This window comes from Babylonia areolata, chromosome 1, assembly GCF_041734735.1.
Source record: "Babylonia areolata isolate BAREFJ2019XMU chromosome 1, ASM4173473v1, whole genome shotgun sequence".
Classification (NCBI taxonomy): domain Eukaryota; kingdom Metazoa; phylum Mollusca; class Gastropoda; order Neogastropoda; family Buccinidae; genus Babylonia; species Babylonia areolata.
In genome coordinates this window covers 67,746,585-67,770,128 of record NC_134876.1, presented here as the reverse complement: position 1 = coordinate 67,770,128, position 23,544 = coordinate 67,746,585, and the positions used below count along the sequence as shown (strand labels likewise).

The 23,544-nt window shown below is 42.4% G+C and overlaps 1 protein-coding gene across 1 annotated transcript in view; it reads left to right on the top strand.

Moving 5' to 3' along the window:
- The window catches only part of LOC143286927 (uncharacterized), a 242,966-nt gene that overhangs the window by 9,597 nt on the left and 209,825 nt on the right, over positions 1-23,544 (top strand). Inside the window, exons 12-35 of the mRNA XM_076594924.1 lie at positions 314-601; positions 2,127-2,479; positions 2,784-3,045; positions 3,589-3,956; positions 4,007-4,333; positions 4,994-5,255; positions 5,749-5,963; positions 6,522-6,780; positions 7,288-7,543; positions 7,915-8,057; positions 9,645-9,751; positions 10,280-10,516; positions 10,734-10,981; positions 11,352-11,556; positions 12,038-12,170; positions 12,453-12,615; positions 13,529-13,659; positions 14,396-14,516; positions 15,520-15,621; positions 16,222-16,323; positions 18,367-18,501; positions 19,520-19,936; positions 20,616-20,714; positions 23,129-23,185. Coding sequence (XP_076451039.1) covers positions 314-601; positions 2,127-2,479; positions 2,784-3,045; positions 3,589-3,956; positions 4,007-4,333; positions 4,994-5,255; positions 5,749-5,963; positions 6,522-6,780; positions 7,288-7,543; positions 7,915-8,057; positions 9,645-9,751; positions 10,280-10,516; positions 10,734-10,981; positions 11,352-11,556; positions 12,038-12,170; positions 12,453-12,615; positions 13,529-13,659; positions 14,396-14,516; positions 15,520-15,621; positions 16,222-16,323; positions 18,367-18,501; positions 19,520-19,936; positions 20,616-20,714; positions 23,129-23,185 — 4,990 coding nt within the window. The remainder of the gene's footprint in view (positions 1-313; positions 602-2,126; positions 2,480-2,783; positions 3,046-3,588; positions 3,957-4,006; positions 4,334-4,993; positions 5,256-5,748; positions 5,964-6,521; positions 6,781-7,287; positions 7,544-7,914; positions 8,058-9,644; positions 9,752-10,279; positions 10,517-10,733; positions 10,982-11,351; positions 11,557-12,037; positions 12,171-12,452; positions 12,616-13,528; positions 13,660-14,395; positions 14,517-15,519; positions 15,622-16,221; positions 16,324-18,366; positions 18,502-19,519; positions 19,937-20,615; positions 20,715-23,128; positions 23,186-23,544) is intronic.

Sequence of the window (23,544 nt, the reverse complement as noted above, 5' to 3'; positions counted from 1 at the left end):
ACATTTGTAGATTTTTCTGGTTTTAACTTTTTCGTCTGTATGCTCCGTGAAATTCAGCAGAGGCTTACATTTCAAGGTTGTTTGATCTTTCTGTGGAGATTACATAAGTAGAAAAGGGGCACAGTTCATGATAAACTTCTGGGCAACTTTCTAATGTAGATTGAGCACAGTTTGAATATGTGCAAGTACTTTAATTGTGAAAAGACATTTGAAAGGTATACTCATGTCCAGTATGCACACTCATGCAGACATGTGCACACACACACACACATACAGCAGATTGATACCAAGGTAATATGTTTGTGATCTACAGCCTCCATGACACCTCCAGAGTTCTCCGAGAAGCTGCAGCCCCAGTATCGGCGTGAGGGTCAGGCTGTGAAGCTGACTGTCAAGGTCACAGGGCACCCCCCTCCCACTGTCACCTGGTACCGTGAAGGACGTCGCCTCATCAGCTCTCCTGACTTTGAGATCCAGCAGGAGGGAGACATGCACTCTCTCTACATTCCTGAGGTGTTCTATGAGGATTCTGGAAAATTCAGCGTGCGGGCGGAGAATGCTGCTGGAGAGGCTGTCTCTTCGGCCAACCTCATGGTGGAACGTAAGTGAAATCTCTTACCTCTATCCATTATTGAGAAAGTAATCCCACTCAGAAAATTGTTACTACTGTCCTGGTAAAATTGATTTTATTGAACATTTTTTCTATGAGTGCTCATCTGTGAAAATACTTTGGAAAAACAGAAAATTTGATACTTAGAAATACTGGCAAGTGTATGAAATTACATCCCACAGACGTTTTATTTGGAATTCAGGATGACAGATATAGCAAACATGATCTTATAAAAATAAATCATATTATTTTGATAGGTAAAATGTGTATCAGTATTGCTAAAAAAACCAAAAAGACTGTCTATTTTACAACTGATCTTTGAACAGCAATTCAGTATTAGACATCGATATATTATATAATACCTTATGAATCTTAAAGAAAAGGGAAACAAATCTATATGTAAGTGGGGGAAAAAAACCGACATAGTTATGGAATGCAGGGTATTGCTTTTGATTATTGTCACGGTTTTTTGTTTGTTTTTTTTGTTTGTTTGTTTGTGTGTGTGTGTGCGTGTGTGTGTGTGTGTGATTGCTTAGGTTCACTGTATCCTTTTTGTTGCTGTTATTTTGTTCCTTTCCTTTTTTTTTTTCTTTATATAAATAAAACGATGGTCGACCCAAGAAAGTCCGGGTAAAAAAAAAAAGAAAGAAAAAAAAGAAAAAAAAAAGAAAGTAATCCCAGCATAGTTGAATTTATTCTGAAAATAGATTAGCATGACTTGATGATGTATCTTGAAGGATGTAAAATAGTGTTTAAAATAGATTAACCGCTGAAAATGGAGTATGGCTGTCTACATGGCGGGGTAAAAACGGTCATACATGTAAAAGCCCACTTGTGTACATGCAAGTGAACATGGGAGTTGCAGCCCACGAACGAAGAAGAAGAAGAAAATAGATTAGAATGACTTGATGATGTGTCTTGAATGATGTAGAATACGGTTGAAAATAGATAGCATGACTTCATGATTTATCTCAAATGATGTAAAATGGGGTGATTGTGAACTTCCTGCAAATTTGCAGTTTTTTTACTCTGATATTCTAGTTCCATTACTTCATGTTATTTGATTCAGTTGATAATGTTCTGTTTATTTTCTGTTCCACTTCTTCATGTTATTTCATCAGGTTGATATGTTTATTTTCTGTTCCACTTCTTCATGTTATTTCATCAGGTTTATATGTTTATTTTCTGTTCCACTTCTTCATGTTATTTCACAGGTTGACAATGTTCTGTTTATTTTCTATTCCACTTCTTCATGTTATTTCATCAGGTTGACAATGTTCTGTTTATTTTCTGTTCCACTTCTTCATGTTATTTCATCAGGTTGACAATGTTCTGTTTATTTTCTATTCCACTTCTTCATGTTATTTCATCAGGTTGACAATGTTCTGTTTATTTTCTGTTCCACTTCTTCATGTTATTTCATCAGGTTGACAATGTTCTGTTTATTTTCTATTCCACTTCTTCATGTTGTTTCATCAGGTTGACAATGTTCTGTTTATTTTCTCTCACCACACAGCTCCTCCGGCTGAAGCACCGGCAGTGCAGCGTGCCCCAGAGCGTAAGCCGGTGTATCACGAGCCCATCACTCCTCAGAAGGCCCCAGGGGCTAAGGAACCCGCGTTTGTTCCCTCGGAGCCTGTTGCCAAGCAGCCCAAGCTGGAAGAGCGTGACGAACAGTACCGCGCTGAGCTCCAGATGCAGGTGGAAGGAGAGTCAGACTTACCTCCCTTTGAGAAGCGCATCGCGTTGTTTGGAGCAGCACCTGCCGAGGAACCACGTGTGGAGCCTCAGAAACGTGCACCATCGAAGTCACCACTCATGCCCAGGAAACCCATGGTCACCGGCAAAGAGAAACCCTGCGTCACAAAGGTAACCCCCTCTTTGATTTGATGCAAATGTGTACCAGATAGAATTCAACTGCATTGTTTTGATCCATAAGATTGCTTCTGGTAGGAAGAGCTGGCAGACAGAGCTGATGTAGAGGTTCTATCATTATAAGGAATTAACGTGGTAGTTGACAGTCTAGCATGAAACTAGTATCGTTTGTTTGTTCAGGTGCACTAAAAGATATGATTTTGTTTTGCCCCTATCTCCTTTGCATTGGTCATGGCTTTTTATTTGTTTTGTCCATGTGTATTTGTATTGTTCATGCTCGTGATGAATTTGTCCACAGCCTTTGGCATGGCAGACCCGAGCCAAACAAGGGCAGAAGCTGACACTGGAGGTGACCATCGAAGGCCACCCAGAGCCCATTGTCAAGTGGTACAGGGAGGATGTGGAGATCCTGCACTCTCCAGACTATGTCTTGACGCAAACCGACAGGACCTACTCCCTCACCATTGTGGAGACCTTCCCAGAGGATTCCGGGCGTTTCCGGGTGGTGGCCACGAACGCTGAGGGATCCATCTCTTCAGAAACACACCTCAGAGTGGAAGGTCAGTGCCAGGGTTATTGATTAAACATCATCATGGCTACAGTAGTCAGAGAGAAAGGAAATTTGCAGCAGAACAGAAACAGAAAGAAGACTTTATTGTTAAGATATGTTATGGGTTTCGTCCATCTGCATCTTGTTTGTGAGGTGACGGAAAGCTCTCAGTGATGAAATATTTGAACCTGTAGCCTGTTTTCTGTCGGAGGAGTGAATGTTTCTATTACTATCTGCTTGCACAACTGTTAACACTGGAGATGGCCAGGAAGGGAGCGAATCCTGTTGCTGTTAAGCGTGTCATTTGTCCACTGTTTTCAAGTACAGAGACAATGCACAACTTTCTTGCATGGGGAGGTGGGGAGTGTAGTGTTGCCTTTCAAAATGGCTGACGAAAAGTTGCTTTTGCTGGGTGCGGACTTTGGATGTGCAGTGAATATAACTTTGAACAAATTAATTGCTGTGTGTCCTCCTAGATAATGGCAGTGATAGTGGTGTGTGTGACAGGAGTCACTGAGATAGTGTGTGTGTGTGTGTGTGTGTGTGTGTACAGGTGCCCCGGAGCCCATGGAAGTGACCCCACAGGAGCAATTCCAGGAAACTCTGCAGGTGGTGCCCAAGGCTCCGCCTCCAGAGCTGGCTCCGGTGGAGATGAGGATCCCACTGTTCCAGCCACCAGAACGTCCAGTGACGCCTCAGAAGCGAACACCATCGCAGTCACCGCTGATGCCTCGCAAAGAGGTACCAATCTACCAGCCTCCATCGCCTGTACCAGAACCACAGAAGCGAACACCATCGCTGTCACCACTGATGCCGCGTAGAGAAGTGCCAGTGTACCAGCCACCATCACCGGTTCCTGAACCACCAACACCACCTCAGAAACGAACACCATCACAGTCTCCACTGATGCCACGCAGAGAGGTGCCAGTCTACCAGCCTCCATCACCTGCACCAGAACTGCACGCAGAGAGGTGCCAGTCTACCAGCCTCCGTCACCTGCACCAGAACCACTGAAGTGGACACCATCACAGTCTCCACTGATGCCACGCAGAGAGGTGCCAGTCTACCAGCCTCCGTCACCTGCACCAGAACCACTGAAGTGGACACCATCGCAGTCACCACTGATGCCACGTAAAGAAGTGCCAGTGTTTGAGCCTCCATCGCCTGTACCAGAACCGGTGGTGTTCCCTCAGAAACGAACACCGTCAGTGTCACCTCTGATGCCACGTAAACAAATTCCTCCTCCACCTGAGGAGCCCACATTTGTTGCTACCAAGAAGAAGCCTTCCTTTGAACAGGTAGGGATACCTGTTATATGTGAGAAAGAGGAAATTAGAAAAGGGGGGAGGATAGAGAGAGAGAGAGAGAGAGAGAGAGAGAGACAGAGAGTGAGTGACAGAGAGAGAGAGAGAGATCAGTGTAGTTTTTATTTTGCTGAATGAAATGTTTTGAAGGATTCTTTGTTATTTGAAGATCTAATGTATGACTGTTATCTTGAGGAAATTCATGTCCTGTGTGGTTTTATTGTTTTTTATTTTTATTTTTTGTTTATAGATTTTTCATTCCATTTTTTAAACATTGACAAACAGTGCCTTAAGAAAAAAGAAACTTTCAAAGCTGTTTCTTGTGTGTTCTTGTCCAACCAGTTTGTGATGTCTTGGCATGTCTGACAAGTATGACATAGACATAATGTTACAACGATGTTTGTTATGACTTAAGTAGTCACTGTTTGTTACCCTCATCCATCAATTTTCTCAACATTCAATGTTTTGTATCGTAAAGAAAAGTGGTATTGTAATTGTATTGTAAAAAAAAAAAAAAAAAGAATTCCCCTGTAAAGGAATTAATAAACTTATAGAGAATGGGATTGCATTATGCCATGTTGAGATAGATTGCTTCCATAGAAATACAGTGTGTACGGATGTTCATACAATGATGTATGTATGTGGCTGTTACAGCCTCTTCCTCGGGAGAGCCCAGCTCAGCAGGGTGAGCGTGTGGTGCTGGAGGTGGTGATCGAGGCCCACCCTGAGCCCATCGTCAAGTGGTACAGGGAGGAAATTGAAATCACCAGCTCCCCGGACTACATCCTGACGCAGACAGAAAACGTCTACACGCTGACCATTGCGGAGGCTTTCCCAGAGGACTCTGGTCGCTTCCGTGTGGTGGCCACCAACGCTGAGGGGTCCGTCACATCTGACACCTTCCTCCGCGTGCAAGGTGAGGTGTTCTTTCGTCAGTGCCATTGACTGGTTGCCTAAGTGTTTTGTTCTGTTCTGTGTAAGTGCACACTTTGCTTACATCGGTGTATTGTTATGCTCCACATAAATACCACTGTTTGGCTGCCTCTATGTTGTGTTCTACATAAATACCACTGTTTGGCTGCCTCAGTGTTCTGTTACTTTCCACATAGATACTATATTTTGTCTTCCTCTTTGTTTTTTATGTTTCACATAAATACCATTGTTTGGCTACTACAGTATCCTGTTCTTTATAAAGGAATATTGTTTGGCTACTTCAGTGTTAAATACCATTGTTGGCTACTTCAGAGTTTTGTTATGTTCTGCTGAAGGACTGTTGTTTGGTTACCTCAATGCTTTTATGTTCTGTCCTTGTGTAAATACTGGTCCTGTAGGAATCTCCTGTACTTTTTCCTTTTATTTATGCAGACATGCAAGTATCTCTTACGCTGACCCATGTATGACTCCTACAGGTGTGCCAGAACCGATGGAGGTTCAGGTGGATGAACGTTTCCGAGAGAGTCTGGAAGTGCAGGTGGATAGGCGGCCCCAAGAGTTGCCTCCCATTGAGATGCGAATTCCTCTGTTTGAGGCACCAGCACCACCTCTGCCCAAGGCTCCCCCACCGGTCATGCCCAAGGCTCCACCACCTGTTGTGTCAGACCGCAAGAAACCCTCCTTCACTCAGGTACAGTGCCACTCTTCCTGCTCTTTGTTGCATGTCTACACAAAAGGAGCTCTTGTTATTAAATCCTAGAATGTTTGTGAGGTCCTATGTATGTGTGTGTGTGCATGTATGTGTGTGCCCATGGGAAACAGTAACATTGGGAATGTTTTTGCATCCCCAAATGTTAACAGAAACTGAACCAAGATGACTGAATATGGAAAAAAATGTGGCCATTTCCTGTATAAACAGGTTGTACAAGGAGGGGGGGGTGGGGGGAGGGTGGGGGGGGGGGGGGGGGAGGGAGCAATATGTTGTCAAGAGACAGTGAGATTATCTATGATTGTTGGATCTCCAGTATCCGATTGGTGGTGTCTTCAGCATCACATTTCAGTCTATTACACATACGTCCTGCTTTTTTTGTTTTTTTTTTTTAAATCGAAGTAAAACACCCATTATTTTCAGTCTTGGCTGTGTTGACCTTCAGACGATTTTATGTTCAGTTTTTGTATGTGTTTGATTTCCTGTTCAGTTTATTTTTGAGTTTGACTTCATGTTCAGTTAATTTTTTTATGTTTACAGCCTTTGAGAAACCTGAGGGCCAAAGAAGGGGACAAGGTGATCTTGACAGTTCGTATCGAAGGTCGCCCAGAGCCAGTGGTTCGTTGGTTCCGGGAAGGCTGTATCATTGAGCACTCACCGGACTACCAGATCTCCCAGATGGACAAAGACTTCAGCTTGGTCATTGCAGAGGTCTTCCCTGAGGACAGTGGAATCTTCAAATGTGTTGCCACCAATGCAGAAGGCACAGCCACCACAGAATCTCGGCTGGAAGTAGAGCGTGAGTTGCTTCCCACACATGGTTGGTTGTTTTGGACTGGCACAGAATTGTTCTGCTATTCTCTGCAGTGGCTCATTCAGCAGTTGTCTTTATTTTTGCCCAGTTTTTAGAAAGTACAATTAAACATTTTTGATTAAAAGCTCCTCGGTGTTTGTAAAGATTAGCAAGTTGCAAATTTTGTAAGTGTTGCAATACAGATACAAAATAGATCATACATATTTTACATTTATTGAAAAAAATGTAAACTCAAATGCACAGATATTACAAAGCAGTGTTCACACACACACTTAGTCCCCAACAAAAAGGCACCAAGACATTATTAGCGCACTGGGTTTATGTAGAAATCAGGCAGAAACAACATATATGGAATAGTCCATCCATACACCATGAAGCCTCATACAATCAAAGAACTAGTTATTTATTCAGATTTGTGTCATTTATTATGACTCATTCATGAACTGCACCATATTCTTCCAGCTGCAAGGTTAATTGTGGGTGTTGTTTCAGCCAAACCTGTTCCCATGGAGAAGTTTGTGCCGGAGAAGGCCCCACAACCGGAGTACGCTCCCCCTCTGCCTCAGGCCCCACCCCCTCCAGCCCCGGCCCCTCCCCCCGCCCACATCCCTCCTTCCTTCGTGCAGAAACTGCAGGATGTGCGTCTGGTGGAGGGGACCAACATCAAGCTGGAGTGCCGGGTGTTGGGCAAGCCCTTCCCTCATGTCGACTTCACCCGCAATGGACTGCCCGTCTTTGAGGGACCAAGGTAGGCAGAGGTTTCATGATAATGATGAAAATGATAACAATTCTACTAATAATGGGTGTTATAATGTGTTCTACCTCATAAGCACAGAGGCCCAAAGTGCTGACAGTTAACATCAGTATGGGGGAGAATATGGCGACAAAAATTAACACCACAGGTTTTCATCAGTTTTTGGGAGGCTGTTGAAGACTTTGTCAGAAGATTGTCAAATAGAAGTTACCAGTAAGTGATACTGTATGATGAAATATGTTTTCCAATATCAATGATGTTTATGTACATATATAGGCATATATAAATATATACATGTGTTTCTGTGTGTGTTTGACACATGTGCATGTGTGTGTGTGTGTGTGTGTGTGTGTGTGTGTGTGTAGACACAAGATCACTGTGGATGAGCGCACGGGTCGTTGCACACTGCTGATCTCCAAGGCGCGGCCAGAGGATGAAGGTCAGTACAGCTGCACTGTGAGCAACCCTGCCGGACAGGACAGCACCTCTGCCAACGTTTTGCCTGAAGGTCAGTGTCTGCTGAAGGATTCAGGGCAGGGGCAGGAGGGTGGGAAAGGGAGGGTGGGGGCTAGGGGTGTGTGTGTGTGTATGCTGGCTTCTTGCTGCCAGTCTGCTTGTAAAGGGAATGGTTCTGTGATCTCTGTCAGTGTCTGATATGAACACATGAACATACCCAGTATGCCTTGCCCCAGTTGATATGAACACTTGAACATACCTAATATGCCTTAGCCCTAGTATGCCTTGCTTCCAAGGAGTGAGGGATAAAAATATGCACTGTGTAAAAACCCCATGCGGAAACAACAGGTGACAGTCATGGCCCACGAACACAAAAGGAGGACATAACGTCAGTTGGCTTCAGATCGGACAAATTCAATCAGAAAGTCTCTGAGAGACTAACATGAAGATGTTTCCTAATTGAGTTTCAGTCAGACATACAATGCTGTTTGAGAGGCAACATGTGCGTTGTTAATTTTTAAACTCTTGTATTGTGTGAACTACTTTTGGTCTGCAAGTGTTGCTTGATTTTGATCAGTGCCTGTCTCCTGCAGTCAGTGAGGTGTGTCTGACAGTGTGTGATGTGTTGTGTGTCTGACAGTGTGTGATGTGTTTGGTGTGTCTGACAGTGTGTGATGTGTTTGGTGTGTCTGACAGTGTGTGATGTGTTTGGTGTGTCTGACAGTGTGTGATGTGTTTGGTGTGTCTGACAGTGTGTGATGTGTTGTGTGTCTGACAGTGTGTGATGTGATTGGTGTGTCTGACAGTGTGTGATGTGTTGTGTGTCTGACAGTGTGTGATGTGTTTGGTGTCTATGACAGTGTGTGATGTGTTATGTGTCTGACAGTGTGTGATGTGTTGTGTGTCTGACAGTGTGTGATGTGTTTGGTGTGTCTGACAGTGTGTGATGTGTTGTGTGTCTGACAGTGTGTGATGTGTTTGGTGTGTGTGACAGTGTGTGATGTGTTTGGTGTGTCTGACAGTGTGTGATGTGTTGTGTGTCTGACAGTGTGTGATGTGTTTGGTGTGTCTGACAGTGTGTGATGTGTTGTGTGTCTGACAGTGTGTGATGTGTTGTGTGTCTGACAGTGTGTGATGTGTTTGGTGTGTGTGACAGTGTGTGATGTGTTTGGTGTGTTTGACAGAGTGATGTGTTTGGTGTGTCTGACAGTGTGTGATGTGTTATGTGTCTGACAGTGTGTGATGTGTTGTGTGTCTGACAGTGTGTGATGTGTTTGGTGTGTGTGACAGTGTGTGATGTGTTTGGTGTGTCTGACAGTGTGTGATGTGTTTGGTGTGTCTGACAGTGTGTGATGTGTTGTGTGTCTGACAGTGTGTGATGTGTTTGGTGTGTCTGACAGTGTGTGATGTGTTGTGTGTCTGACAGTGTGTGATGTGTTGTGTGTCTGACAGTGTGTGATGTGTTTGGTGTGTCTGACAGTGTGTGATGTGTTTGGTGTGTCTGACAGTGTGTGATGTGTTGTGTGTCTGACAGTGTGTGATGTGTTTGGTGTGTCTGACAGTGTGTGATGTGTTGTGTGTCTGACAGTGTGTGATGTGTTTGGTGTGTCTGACAGTGTGTGATGGATTTGATGTGCAGCTCCACGTGTGCGCGAAGTGGTGGAGCCAGAGATGTCTGCTGTACGCAAGATGATTGAGGAAGAACAGCGACCTCGTCCTGTGCAGGAACCCGTGCTCAGTGACACAGTAAGTAGATCAATGTGTGGACTGTCTCGGGGGTTAGTGTAGTGTTCCTATTGTAGGCTTAATGTCTCAAGGATGTCCTGAGAACTGGTATGGTTCCTATCTTGATATTATTATTTGAAGCTTTCAGTTTTGTTCCTCAGTTAAATTTTGTGATATTTCTGCCTCAAACAGTGTGCATGATTCTGTGTCTTAATTAAACATAGTGTGCTGATCTCACCATTTACAGTTTGTATTTTGTAGCGTTTTGTACTTTTCTTTTTGTTTTCCTGGCTGAAGAGTGAGCAATGTATACTGTCCTTGTTGCTGGCTTTTTCCTCCAACATGAAGTGTTTCTGCAGAAATAACAGGAAAAGAGCAGTCCTACGTATGAAAGTTAATGAAATTTTCGAACATGAAAGGCTTCATGATTCATAAGTTTCTGGCCTTTTTTAGGTGCACTGTCCATGTATCTGGCTCAGTCCAGAACAAGATATTGAATGTGTTCCAATGTTGAGCCCTCATGATGCTGAGAGTTTGATTTGTTTCCAGGAGTTCAAAGTATCCAGCTTTGAACAGCGTTTGATGAGGGAGATAGAATACCGGGAGGGCAAAGTACGCCTGGACAGCGCAACGGAGACAGAGTACGACACAGACCAGCCTGAGGAGAAAGTCAGCGCCACTCAGGCCTATGCTCCACAGGTCCAGCAACCCCTGAGGGACTTCCGCCTGATGGAGGGCTCTGATGCTACCTTCGTCTGCAAAGTCCTCGGACGTCCGAGACCTAAGGTAGGCGGCATTTGACATTTATGCATTCAAGGATTGATTATTATTGTGCCTGCATGTATGCATACACATGTATGCATGTGTGTGTATGTGTGTGTGTGCGCGTGCGCGTGTGTGTGTTCTTCTTTTGTCCTCTTAAGTATGTTGTGGTTGTGCCATGTCCGATAATTACTGACAGTGTTAGTGTCATCAATAATCGTAAGCCATTGTCCTTTCCCAGATTGCATGGTACAAAGATGGAAAGCGCATCAAGCGCTCCAGCCGCTATGAAATCAAGTATGACCAGGATGGGTACTGCACCCTGCGTATCCGCATGGCCCTGCCAGAGGATGCCGGTCACTACACCATGCTGGCTGTGAACTCTGTGGGCAAAAACACCTGCTCCAGCCAGCTGTACATTGACCACATGGGCAACATTGACGCCACCTCCTTTGTCGCTCCTGAAACTCTGGACAGAATCCTGAGACAGTGAGTCCACTTTTTAGCTGAGCAAAAAATACTTCTATTATTTAAAAAAGAAAAAATATACATACTGTAGCTAACATGTATCATGTATACATGTAGGATATGTGTAGTTATGAAAATATAAACTCTTTTAAGAATGAATCGTATTGATCTGACAAAAAGTATTATTCCTTCAGTGAATGATTATATATACTTTGTGAAAAGTAGACATTGAATTTGCTGACTGACTCTCAGTGGTAGGGTCTGGTCTTTGAAGGACTCATGGTTGTAACCTGTGAGAGACTGAATCTAAGTTTGCTAACTGAAAAAGGATAAACAGATTAAGCAAAATTAAAAAAGTAAACACTCCATGAAAAGAGCTGCCTTTACACAGGGACTCACAACGGGAGCGAGGCCCAGAGGACCAGGGTGGAATCTTTGAGACCAACACACAGCCTCAGTTCAAGAAAATACCTGCTGACCTGGAGGTGCGAGAAGGCAACCCTGTGCGCCTGGACTGCATCGTCAGTGGCCGACCTATCCCAGAGTTCTTCTGGTATCGCAACGAGATTCAAGTCCACAATGATGACAATCACAAGGTTGGTGGCTACTGCACTAAAGATGCTAAATCAAAAGTGACTTTTTTGTGCTTTTAGTAAGATGGATGTAGGGGCTACCGCGTTAAAGAGTTGACATAGGGTTTTTTTTCTTGGTTAGACTTTTTATTTTTTTATTATTTTTTTTTAAACAGTATCTTTCTTCTTACCTCAATTTTCTCTTGAAATGAAAAATCAGTGTTCTAGACAATGGATTGCATACAGAGAGTTGAGGCATTCATATTTTCTTGTGGTCTTGTTCGTCAAGAGAGCATCGGCTGAAAGTGGCTTTAATCGTGTTTCATCTCAGAGGTAAAAAGATTTTTCATAAATGTATGGGAACCAGCAACAGCCTTTTGATGAAAATGGACAGCTTGACATTGAGAAAAGAAAGACCCTTTAGGCAGAGATGAATGCAGTGTTGATTGGAAGTACTTTGAGTTATGATGCATTCTGACGGCATTTGCTGTGTTGTGTGTGGCAGATTGTGGTCAATGAAGATGGCATTCACTCCTTGCTGATCATGTCGGCCACCCGTCAGGACACAGGGGTGTACACCTGCATCGCTCGAAACAAGGCTGGGGAAGACACCTTCTCTGTCACCCTCACTGTCCTGGGTAAGTCCACCTCCATGGTAATGAGCGTATCTAATCAGTTTGAAAGTGAGAAAATCCCAGTGATGTGAATGTGACTACATGGCAGAACTTAACTGTTGCATTGTAGAAATAAATGTTGTGTGAACAAAAATTTGAAAGAGAAATCTGAATACATTCTGCAACGAATGTTGGAAGTTAACAGAATTGGGAGGGGTGCCAACATTTTGTATAAAGAAATGAACAGATGACAGAGGTGACACTTGATGACCTGACTACATGGACTGTTTGTTGTGTGACGTACAGAGCGGCAGCAGATGGTACCACCCCGCTTTGTGGAGCGCATGAAGAACTTCACAATTGTGGAGGGTCAGTCTGTGTCCTTGACCTGCCAGGCAGAGGGCGTGCCCACACCCATGATGAGCTGGCAGAAGGACAACAAGATGATCGTGCCCAACAGAGACTACCAGTCAGTACAGTTTCAACACACACAGTACACATACATGTATGCACGGATTCAGCACATGCACACATGTTCACACATTCACACACACACACACACACACACACACACACACACACACACACACACACACACACACACACACAGAGAAATACACATAGACATACACACAGACACACACACACACTCACATAGACACAAAAAAACTCAAACAAACATGCATGCACACACACACACACACACACACACACACACACACACACACACACACACACACAGAGCTTTAGAAAATTGTTAGAGTGTTAAGTCACTCAACAACAAAAAATGCAGTTTGAATCATTAAAGATAGTCTATGTTTCACTAGATATTCCATGTGTTGTTCACTGATGGCTGGTTTTAGTTTAGTTAATTTTGCTGATATCCCTTCTGACCATATATTATCTGGGCTGCTGATGACAGATGTGATGATGTAACTGACAAATTGACCTGAGGAGTCACAGGGATCACAGTAATCAACAAGTGCCTGTTATGCGCCACTTACAAAACAGCAACAACAGATGCAAAGCAAGTCAATGTGTCAGCAAAGGCCAAAAGTGAAACAGTCATTATGAAAACAATAAACAATATTGCGTTACTTATTGTACACTTTTTGATGTGGGGGAAGAAGCACATCAGATCGATTCTAGTTTAATATTCTCATCACTGTATTAGTAGTATTTGCAGCATTGTGCACATCAGGCTGTTTCAGTCTGTCACTAGGATGTGCTTACTCATAACAGCTATTTATTTTGTCAGTCACTCCGAAGACCTTAGATGTGTGACCAGGAATTGAAGGTCTGGTGCAATCCCTGTGTAATGATTTATTAACAGATTACTGAAGACAACTTGCAGCAGTTTCAGCATGTGTGTGTGTGTTCAGGGTGGAGACAGTGGGTGGACGATCCACCCTGAAAGTGACCAATGCCACAATGACAGACTCGGCCTGGTTCCAGTGTTCAGCAGTCAATGTGGCTGGCACCGCATCCACTCGCTCCAAGCTGGTTGTTCAGCGTAAGTTTCCTGTTTAATGCTCATTGTGGTCATTCATTGTCGTTTTCTGGCTAGTGTTTACTCTGTCATTCAGCCTTAGTTTCATGTTTGATATTGATTGTGTGTGTTTAGGGTAAGTTTCCTGTCTAATGTTTGTTCTGGTTGTTCAGGGTAAATTTCCTAATGTTGATTTTGGTCATTCAGTGTAAGTTTCATGGCTAGTGTTTACTCTGGTCAATCAGTTTATGTTTTCTGCGTGTTGTTTATTTTAGTAATTTGATCGAAGTTTCTTAGCTAGTATTTAATCAGGTCATGCAGCGTAAGTTTAATGGTTAGTGTTCATCCTGGACATTTAAGTGGACGTTTCCTAGGTTGTTTTGGGTCACTCAGCACAATCAGTGTGACATTTCTCGCTACTGGTTACTTTCGTCATTCAGGATAAGTTTCTCGCTTTATGTTTAATTGCTAGTGTTTACTTTGGCATTACTGCATGTTTAATGACTGATGTTTACTCTGGCATTACTGTGTGCTTAATGGCTAGTGTTATACTGGCATTACAATGCCTTTTAAAGGCTAGTGTTTACTCTGGTGGTTCAGTGTGAAGTGTCCTGGCTAGCGTTAAGTCAGAATGTGTCACAGTAGACTTTGTGTGGTGTGTACTTACTGTGACTTTGTTTGGTGTGTACATACTGTGACTTGAGGTGTGTACTTATTGTGACTTGTGGTGTGTACTTACCATGACCCGTCCTGTCCACAGCTGACCTGGCCCGCTTCCAGCCAAAGGAGGAACCCGTGAAGAGAGTGGTGCAGCCCAAGAAACAAGCGCCACCGCCACCCCCACCACCACCACCAGTGGAAGAGCCTCGGGTTACCTCCCCGTAAGTAATTCAGTGTGTTTGTATACCGATAGTCCAGCTCACTGGTGAATACCAATTTTCCTGGACTGACAAATTTGCCGGTGAATGCTGATGTCAGTGACTTGTGTATCCAGTTGTGAGCACCATTTTTGTGCTTGTCTCTTAAAATTTTTTAAAATTTTTTATTCATCTTTTTTCCCCCTTCCGTCTCATTGTAATGTTTTCTGACAGAGCTTTTTTATTTATTTATTTTTTTTAATCCTGCATGTGAATGTGAATTGACATTGTTATTGATACTCATAAAGCACCTCTCTTCGATCAGAGACCAAATTGTTTTTTCAAATATTTAGTCATTTACACAACAGGCTACCTGCCTGGGTAGAGGCTACTGACAAGCTGCCTCTGCCAGAACACCTGTAGCTGAGTTATTGGTGGTGCTTGAAATGTTGGATGTTCTTGGGTCCATGTTGCTGACAGAAATACTTTTAAGGTCATGTGGTCAGAGGGATAGCACTTTAAAGAAATCTGGTTTTGTTTTCTTGAAAATGTTTCCCAGAGAAATCTGAGGCTTTGTGAATGATATTTCCTTGTGTATTTTTGTGTTGGTATGTATAAAAAAGAAAGAAAAAAAAGAGAAAAATTGTACTGCTTGTGTGCTATTTAAAAAAAAAAAAAATTGGCTTGAAGTACAGAATAAAAGTTTGTGCCAAGATTTGTGCATTTTATTTTGTTAAGATCTACACAGGTTTAGTGAGGATGTATTTGATTGCACTGGAATTGTCAGACAATAGTAAATCTAACTGAATATGTACATGTTTTTTTTTTCTGGCGCTGTAATGTTGATTGAATTTGTATGTTCACCTTGCTACTCAGTGCAAGCCAATGCTCCCAATTGCAAAACTGAATAAATGATGAATCAAGTATTTTATTTTCATTAGTTTGTTTGGTAAGATGTATTTTTACTGTGAGCAGTAAAACAGACAAGAAGAATGAACTGACACTGTGGGTTATATCGGTCATTCAGTCATTACGAAATCCAGTCTGAAGGCCCAGTACAACAGATCACCTATGTGACGGAGAAAGACAGTGCTCTGCTGCGCCTCATCAAGGAAGAAGATGCGCGCAGGTCTGCGCATGCACTTTGTTCTTTGCATGCCTCCCTTGCATGATTCCAGAACACCAGGCTGAGAACGGAAATAGGATTTGAACATGAACAATAGGCAGCAGTTAGGAATGACACTTTGCAAAACCAAGAAGAATCAGAGCACAAATATATAGCAGTAAGCTGTGATGAAGTGACTTGAACTAGTTATGAATGGGAGACATGATTTCCACTATTTGTGTAGGCCTTGCACACTGTTAAAACTGTTTTGTAACATTTATTTGGGTGTACATAAAGATGATATTCAGCTTCTGAGGGAAAGACCAAAAGTGGAGCATTATTGTTGTTGTCAGTTTTTGCCTTTTTCCTATTTTTGATGCCAGTGACGTTCGACTGAATCCATTGTATATAAGCGTTTTGGTTGTTTGAATGCCTGTATTTAAAGGATGTATGCTAGGGGTTACCAGATGCTGTTAACTATGACAACATATAGGTCTAGATGTCGGCAGAAATGTGAACAGGTGTGCGGTTTGCTATGATGGATTGTTTCCCCTGTGTTGAGTGGTGTTGACCTTTGCCCTGTGTGTGTGCCTGACCCCTGCCCTGGTGCTTTCTGTGGGCCAGTTTCTATGACATTCAGCCTGAAGGGCCCGTGCAGCAGATTAGCTTTGCCTCAGAGCATCAGCAAGGCAGGCTTCGTCTCCAGACTGAACCTCTGTCACTCAGGTGTGTGTGGGTGCCTGGTCAGCATCAGGGTCCGCACTGCACACTGCATGAACTAGAGGACCAGAAGCAGAATGCAGAAAATCACACACTGATGTGTTATGGATAGATTTGGACAACTGTAACCACACACTGATGTCTAATGGTTAGACTACTGCAACTGTAACCACACACTGATGTCTAATGGGTAGACTACAGCAACTGTAACCACACACTGTCTAATGAGTAGACTACAGCAACTGTAACCACACACTGATGTCGAATGGGTAGACTACAGCAACTGTAACCACACACTTATCTCTTATGGGTAGACTACAGCAACTGTAACCATACACTGATGTCTAATGGGTAGACTACAGCAACTGTAACCACACACTGATCTCTAATGGGTAGACTACAGCAACTGTAACCACACTGATGTCTAATGGGTAGACTACAGCAACTGTAACCACACACTGATCTCTAATGGGTAGACTACAGCAACTGTAACCACACTGATGTCTAATGGGTAGACTACAGCAACTGTAACCACACTGATGTCTAATGGGTAGACTAGGATAACTGTAATCATACACTGATGTCTAATGGGTAGACTAGGATAACTGTAATCACACGCTGATCTCTAATGGGTAGACTAGGGCAACTGTAATCACACACCGATCTCTAACATAACAACATACGGGAGAAAAAAAACATAAAGCAGTATTGTGACACAAAGCAACAAGGATGGCCTTCTAAGCATGCAAGGCAAAAAGGAAACACCTGCAGAATTCTTGATGGCAGTTTCACCAGTCTCTGAACCGTTGACACTCACCACGGAGACGGTGTTTCTCTACAGATAAGAGAAATGTCTGTAAAAGTACCACAACCTCTTGTTCCCAGTGCAAGAAGAAGAAACACTCTGTGCGTTTTTCTTCTTTTTTAATTTTTTTGTTTGTATTGTGGCTTCAGTGCACTGTCATAGCTCCATGTGTTTGAAGTGTGCATGCAGGTAATTGTTGATCAGGTCAGAATGACACATTAGTTTGCAGGGCTGCTTATTGGATACATGACCACACTGCATGAGCCCTAACATGAGCTGGTTCACCCAGAGACACAAAGAGTATACATCAGTTTCTGTCCACTCAAACTAATTCATATCAACTAAGAAAATAGCACTGATGCTGAAAGTAGTGGCAGCTTATCCAAACAGGAAAATTAGACAAGCAAGTTTTAAAATATATGTACAAACAAAACAAAAACCAAACAAGCTTGACTTTCAGCTTGTGATCATAAACTGGCATGTGTTAAACTAAATGCGTGAACCTAATTTCTTCTTTCATCCATTATATTATTTCTAGCATGCCAACTTCAATGGAAAATTAATGATCACTTGTTTGATATTTATAGTTCTTCAGTAGGCATGTACCATTTAAATACATCAGAGCATGTCTTTACTTGTATATCACATAAAAGGAAAACAGCTTAACTTATTCTGATGTTTACATTGTTGTGGAGTCAAATGAAGAGTGATTAAAATGTTATCTGGCATTGTGCTTATAAGCTGACTGGATTGTTTATAAAATACATAAAATACAGTTTTATTCTTGAATTAAAAATTGCCTGTTTGGACAATTTTTTTATAAATGATGGACAAACAAGTAAGAAAGAAGTGAAGATACAAATGAAATTAACAAAACAGTAAAAAGGAAACAAACAAATGAGTGGGGAAAAGATTCACATTTTGCTGTTATTTCGCTTGTTGTTAAAGTGTTTGCACAAACTGAATGAATCATTTCTGCATGATGATAAATTCTTTCTCTTTTCATTTCAAAAGTCAAATACATATGCCACAAAGATTAACTTGTGTAACTGCTGTAACAAGACAAAGTGCAGCACTGATTAAAGGACAAGCACATGGTATCTGAGTGAGATAAATGAGGTTCTGTGAATGGAATGGCCTGAGACGCTGGATAGTGAATGGTCGACAGCACCAGCAGTATGTGCACTGGCTTTTGCTGTGTGTTGTGCGTGCTTCACCCCGTGCACATTTGCTTCCCTTCACAGCCTTGACCTTTTCCTCCCGACCTCCTCCACCTGTCCCAGTGTGTGTGACATCACTCTGTCCACGCCCTCCATGTCCCTGTCTCCGACCTCCCTCGTGTCGGTTGACTTGTCCCTTGATGAGATGGACTTTGTCAGGTTTGTGTTCACCTGTCTCATGTCTGATCCAATTCAACCTTCCTCCCCTCTTTTTGTGTTTCTCACACCTGTCCTCACACCTGTCTGTCTCACACCTGTCTCTGTCTATCTATCTCATGTCTTATCCCCATTCACCTTCCCACCTCTTTATGCTATCTTGCATTGTCTTGTCTTACACCTATCTGTCCACCTGTCTCATGTCTTATCCCCATCCATCTTCCTACATCTTTATTCTGTCTGTTTCACACCTGTATGTCAACCTGTCTCATGTCTGATTCCCATCCACCTTCCTCCCCTCTTCTTTCTGTCTGTTCCTTGCACTGTCTGCCCGACACTGGTCTGTTTTTCTGTTTGGCATTGTTATTTGGAAGCTTTCTTGCTGAGCATGATGAGAGGTCTTGAGCAGAAACCTGTACTGTGATTGAAAAGGGTACAGATTTGCCTTTAAAAAAAAATGTAATAGCTCTTCAGTGGACAGCGATAAGTATTTGTGATGATGTATTGATCAAATGTAAGCATGTAAAATGTGTTTATATTTTTTCATTGTTTCATTACCACGGCATAGAATTTTTCTGCAGTGGTGAATTCTGTGAAGAATAAACTTATATTGCTTAATAAGACTGGAAACTGTAAATGTAAAAAAATATTAGGTCACAACAGTATGTATCTGAACGAAGAAGAAAATAATTGAATGATCTCAAGACTGAACACTTCAGAAGAATAATGTTTGCTGTGTCGTGCTGTGTGTTTCATCAATGAATGGCTTGAAGAATGTTACATGCTCTCTTTTCTCCCCCAACCCTTGAAACCTGTGAAAGAGATGAAGGTGTGCTGGTGTTGATATCGTGTTGGTGGAGCGAGACATGCTTTTTGCGCTGAATGAGATCCAACTCCCATTGTGGTTTCCACCTTCCCACCACCCTGTCTTTGCACCCTGTGCTCAGCATGCCGCCCCGTTGCATGGCCGTGCCACCTTGACTGTCGGCGTTGCTTGACGAATGTCCTGCTGTCCCACCAGACCTGCTGCTCGCCCCGAGGAGAGGGTACCCCCACCACCCGTCATGCCGAAACCAGTGGCCAAGCCTCCCCCGCCCACACCAGAAGTGGTGTCCGAAGTGGAGATGGTGGAGGAGCCCTACAAACCTCCCTCTGTGTCGGAGGCTAAGAGACTGTTTGACCGGCCAGAGGAGTACCATCCTCCGGCCAAGGTGCCCAAACCCTCCAAAGCGCCTCCTCCTCCACCTCCACCTCCACCACCACCTCCACCTCCAGTGGCAGCTCCTAAACCGGTTCCAAAACCAGCTCCAGTTCCAGTGGCAGCTCCAAAACCGGTTCCAAAACCAGTTCCAGTGGCAGCTCCATACCCACCTCATGCGGCGGTACCGAAACCTGTGCCTACACCTGTTCTGTTCAAACCAAGGGAAAAGTCTCCCAGGTTATTCTCTTTTTTTTTCAGCTTTAGTGTGGACAAATATAGTCCCCTTCTGGTATTCTTGAGAGTGTAATTATTCATAACTTGGCACTTCTCATAGTGGGAAGAGAACTGTATTCTCCCTGGACTCTGTTTTATTTCAGGTTGGACTCTGTTTTATTTCAGGTTGATGTTCCACATTTTGATGAATGCTTATTCAGTTTCATTAAATTAAGGTATTGTCAATATTAGGTTTAGATTCTGCTGCAGTATATCCACAGTTTATATCTGTTGGAAGAAATAAAACATGCCTTCAATTTTAGTCTGTGCAGAAAGTCCAAGTCTCAAAATAGAAACTGATTTGGAATCAAAATTTTTATTGCTATGGTATTGCGAAAAATGTTTGTGTTGATGATACTTTCATATTTCTTGTTGAATATATTGATGATGTGTATTGCTGTGAGACAGAGACCATGTCTAATTCATATTTGGTCATTAATATGTTTTTGCCACAGAAATGTATAGATTTTGAGGAATTGCTTTTTTGATTTCCTCGTGTTCCTTTCTACTGTTGACAAAAATGTAGAGCTGAACTAGATCCTGTCATGACACCAGTCATACAAACACAGTTACCAGCATGCCTGCAATGAAAAGAAGAAGGAAAAGTGTGAATTGCTAAGACCTTGCCGTGCTCTGCCTGTAGCTATGAGATCCAAGAAACGGGGCCAGTGCAGCTCATCAGCTATGCCTCTGACAAAGAGCGTGGTTACCTCCGGCTGGTGGGTGAGGAGGACCTGCCCAGGTGGGTGATAGAGGAGGGAGATGGTGTTCTGCCTGGTGCATGACCCCCTGTCGTCACTATTCTAACCCTCCATGCAGTAACCCCCCCCCAACCCTCCGCCACCCACTGGTGGAAGGACAGTGACTCCACCAGACCCTGTTGCAGAAAGATATGATGATCGGACAAGCTGTGTGTTGACTTGCTTGACTTCAGTGTGAAGAGTTTTGATGTGACTGCATGATGTATGTCAGTGTTGAAATACGCTTGGCTGTTCTTTTTGTCCATGCCATGTTGAAAGTCACACTGCATGAGAACTGACAAAATAAGGAATGGTATTCCTTGCAAATGGAGGCAGAATGAAGTAGTTTGAATAAATTGATAGCCTGTTTGAGCTAAGACGGCAACAAATCAGACCTGTTTCAGTTCAGACAGAACGAGAAAATAGTCAAATTGATAATGATGCTTTTTATGGATCCAGAGAGCATGAGAAGCTATTGTGACTACAGGCAGTGTGCAAACATAAACAATATGAAAAACTTATAAAAGTAGAGTCAGAAATGTCCGTGGCCTAGATGTGAACTTATCATCATCCATGGTAACATACAGCCAGAAATCTGCAGCTGGCAGGAATTTAAATTGGCGCTGTGTTCATGATAATACAAATGTTCATGGAAGGGAAAATTTCTGCACAGTGTGATTCTCTGTAAAGTAGAACAAAGTTTTGTGCAGTAAGTGTTTAAGGTGATGACAAAGCACACAAATTGTAGTATGGATGCATTCATGGTGGGACAAAAACAGTCATGCATGTAAAATCTGATTCAGAGATATGTGAGTGAATGTGGGAGATGCAGCCCACAAATGCAGAAGGAGAAGGATGATTCTGTTTTTGTTGTTAGCAGACTCCTGTCTCAGGAATATGGGTTTTAGGCTAAGAAGATGATCTCAGTATCATCTTAGCTGGTACTGCATGTGTGTGCTCACCTTTGTTCCATCTGAGTGGGGAGTGCTGTTCAGACTGCGTTTGCAACTGATTGTGTTCACTTTTTTGTTTCATTATATTGTTTTGTTCTTTTATATTACATTTTTTATGTGAATGTCTTGAATTACTACCACTTGTGTCAGTTATCATGAATGTGTTGTCTGTGCTTGAATAAAGGGAAAGAATTTCCTTTTTTGCTTACATAAATTCCTAAACATTTGCATGTACATTGTCATTATTTAAAAAAAAAGATGAATGTGTGTTGTTGTTTAGCATGTTACTGTACTGTTTAATTTTTGTTGATGCTATATGCAATCAGAATGTGTCATTTTGAAATGGACTGAAATTGAACAGTGGTACTGATCAAGATTAATGAAAGCAAGACAGTGAGGAAGACTATTTCCCTTTTTTGATTCATGGCTGTGACAGCCAGCTATTGTCCTGTGATAGTGTCATTGTCTTGGGCATGAGGTCTCTCAGCTTTTCTGCAGTCTGTAACTGTCCTGACATGTCATTGGTGTAGACTGATGAACTGATTGACCAACTGACATATATATGCAAACTAGCCAACACAGGTCTTGTGACCAACACTCCCTTTTCTTGATAGATGCAAAATAAATTAGTATGTTGAAAAAGTGAATGCAGATATATATTTTTGATTGTAACCAGTACAATGCAGTGACAGAACTAAAAATATTCTTTATTTACATAATCATACTGCTTCATTTGTGAATATTTGTTGATATATTGTCTGGTATACTATAATTATATTATTAGTGGTTGGTACCAGTATTTTCACATTGCCAGAGATCCAAATCTGTGAAGCTGCTGTAGTTATTGCTGTACAAATATGTGTTTAAACTGTTTTATATAAAGGGAAATTATTCATGATACAATGCCTAAAAAGCTGCATTGTTGCAATGTATAACCATCACTCTGATCCATCTGTAAGTGGTGGTGTGTTCTGCCTCGAGTGACACTTGATGGTGCAGAATGTGTTGTTCCGAAAAGTAGACTCATTCTTCTTGCTGTTTGCAGGACATATCTGCTTACTTGGGAATGGTCACCTTGGGTGTTTAGTTTATATAGACAGTTTGATCTCTGTTTGGGCCTGATCAGCCAAATGAGACTGATACTTGTGAGCATTTTCATTGACATATCAGTGTGAAATGCAAGCTCCCACTTGCTAGATGTGGGGGGAAAAAAAGAACAAGAATTTGAGCCATATAGACAGTGGAAGGGCACTAGTTAAATGACTGCCAGAAGAGAGGGTGTAGTATACTTTGCCTTCAAAGAGAGTCTTGTTACCTGTAACTATACGGACTGCTGGATTCTGAACCAGTGTTGCATGGTAGGTGTGTCATATTAAGCATAAGTTAGGGGGGGAAAGTCCTGTATGTGGGAGACAAAATATGAATTGTGGTGTGAAAGCTGACATTTGCTTTTGTTGATGCAGGAAAGTTCCAGTGGAGAGACCGCCAGTGTCAGAGGAGCCACTGTCTCCTGACCGACGGTGAGTGGATGAAACAATCTGTCTTTAGGTTGCCAGTATCTGTGCTCAGTGTGACAGTATACAGTCTTGATGTCACACATACCAGTGCCTTTTGCTGTCTTTTGTTCAGTGTGTCGATGTCTTGATGTTTTTATATCTTCATTGTGTACTGTGTCATTATTTGTATCCATCTTGATGTCTTCAGTGTTGTGCTAGTGCTGCGTCTGTCAGTTTGGCAGTGACTCTCAGTGTAACATGCTTTATAGAGAAGGAATTATGCAAGATTGTGTATGATATGTGTGTTATGTTGCTAAATTTGCAAACCTAACATACTCTTTGTAAATATCTATCACCATGACTCTTATTTATTGCATAGAAAT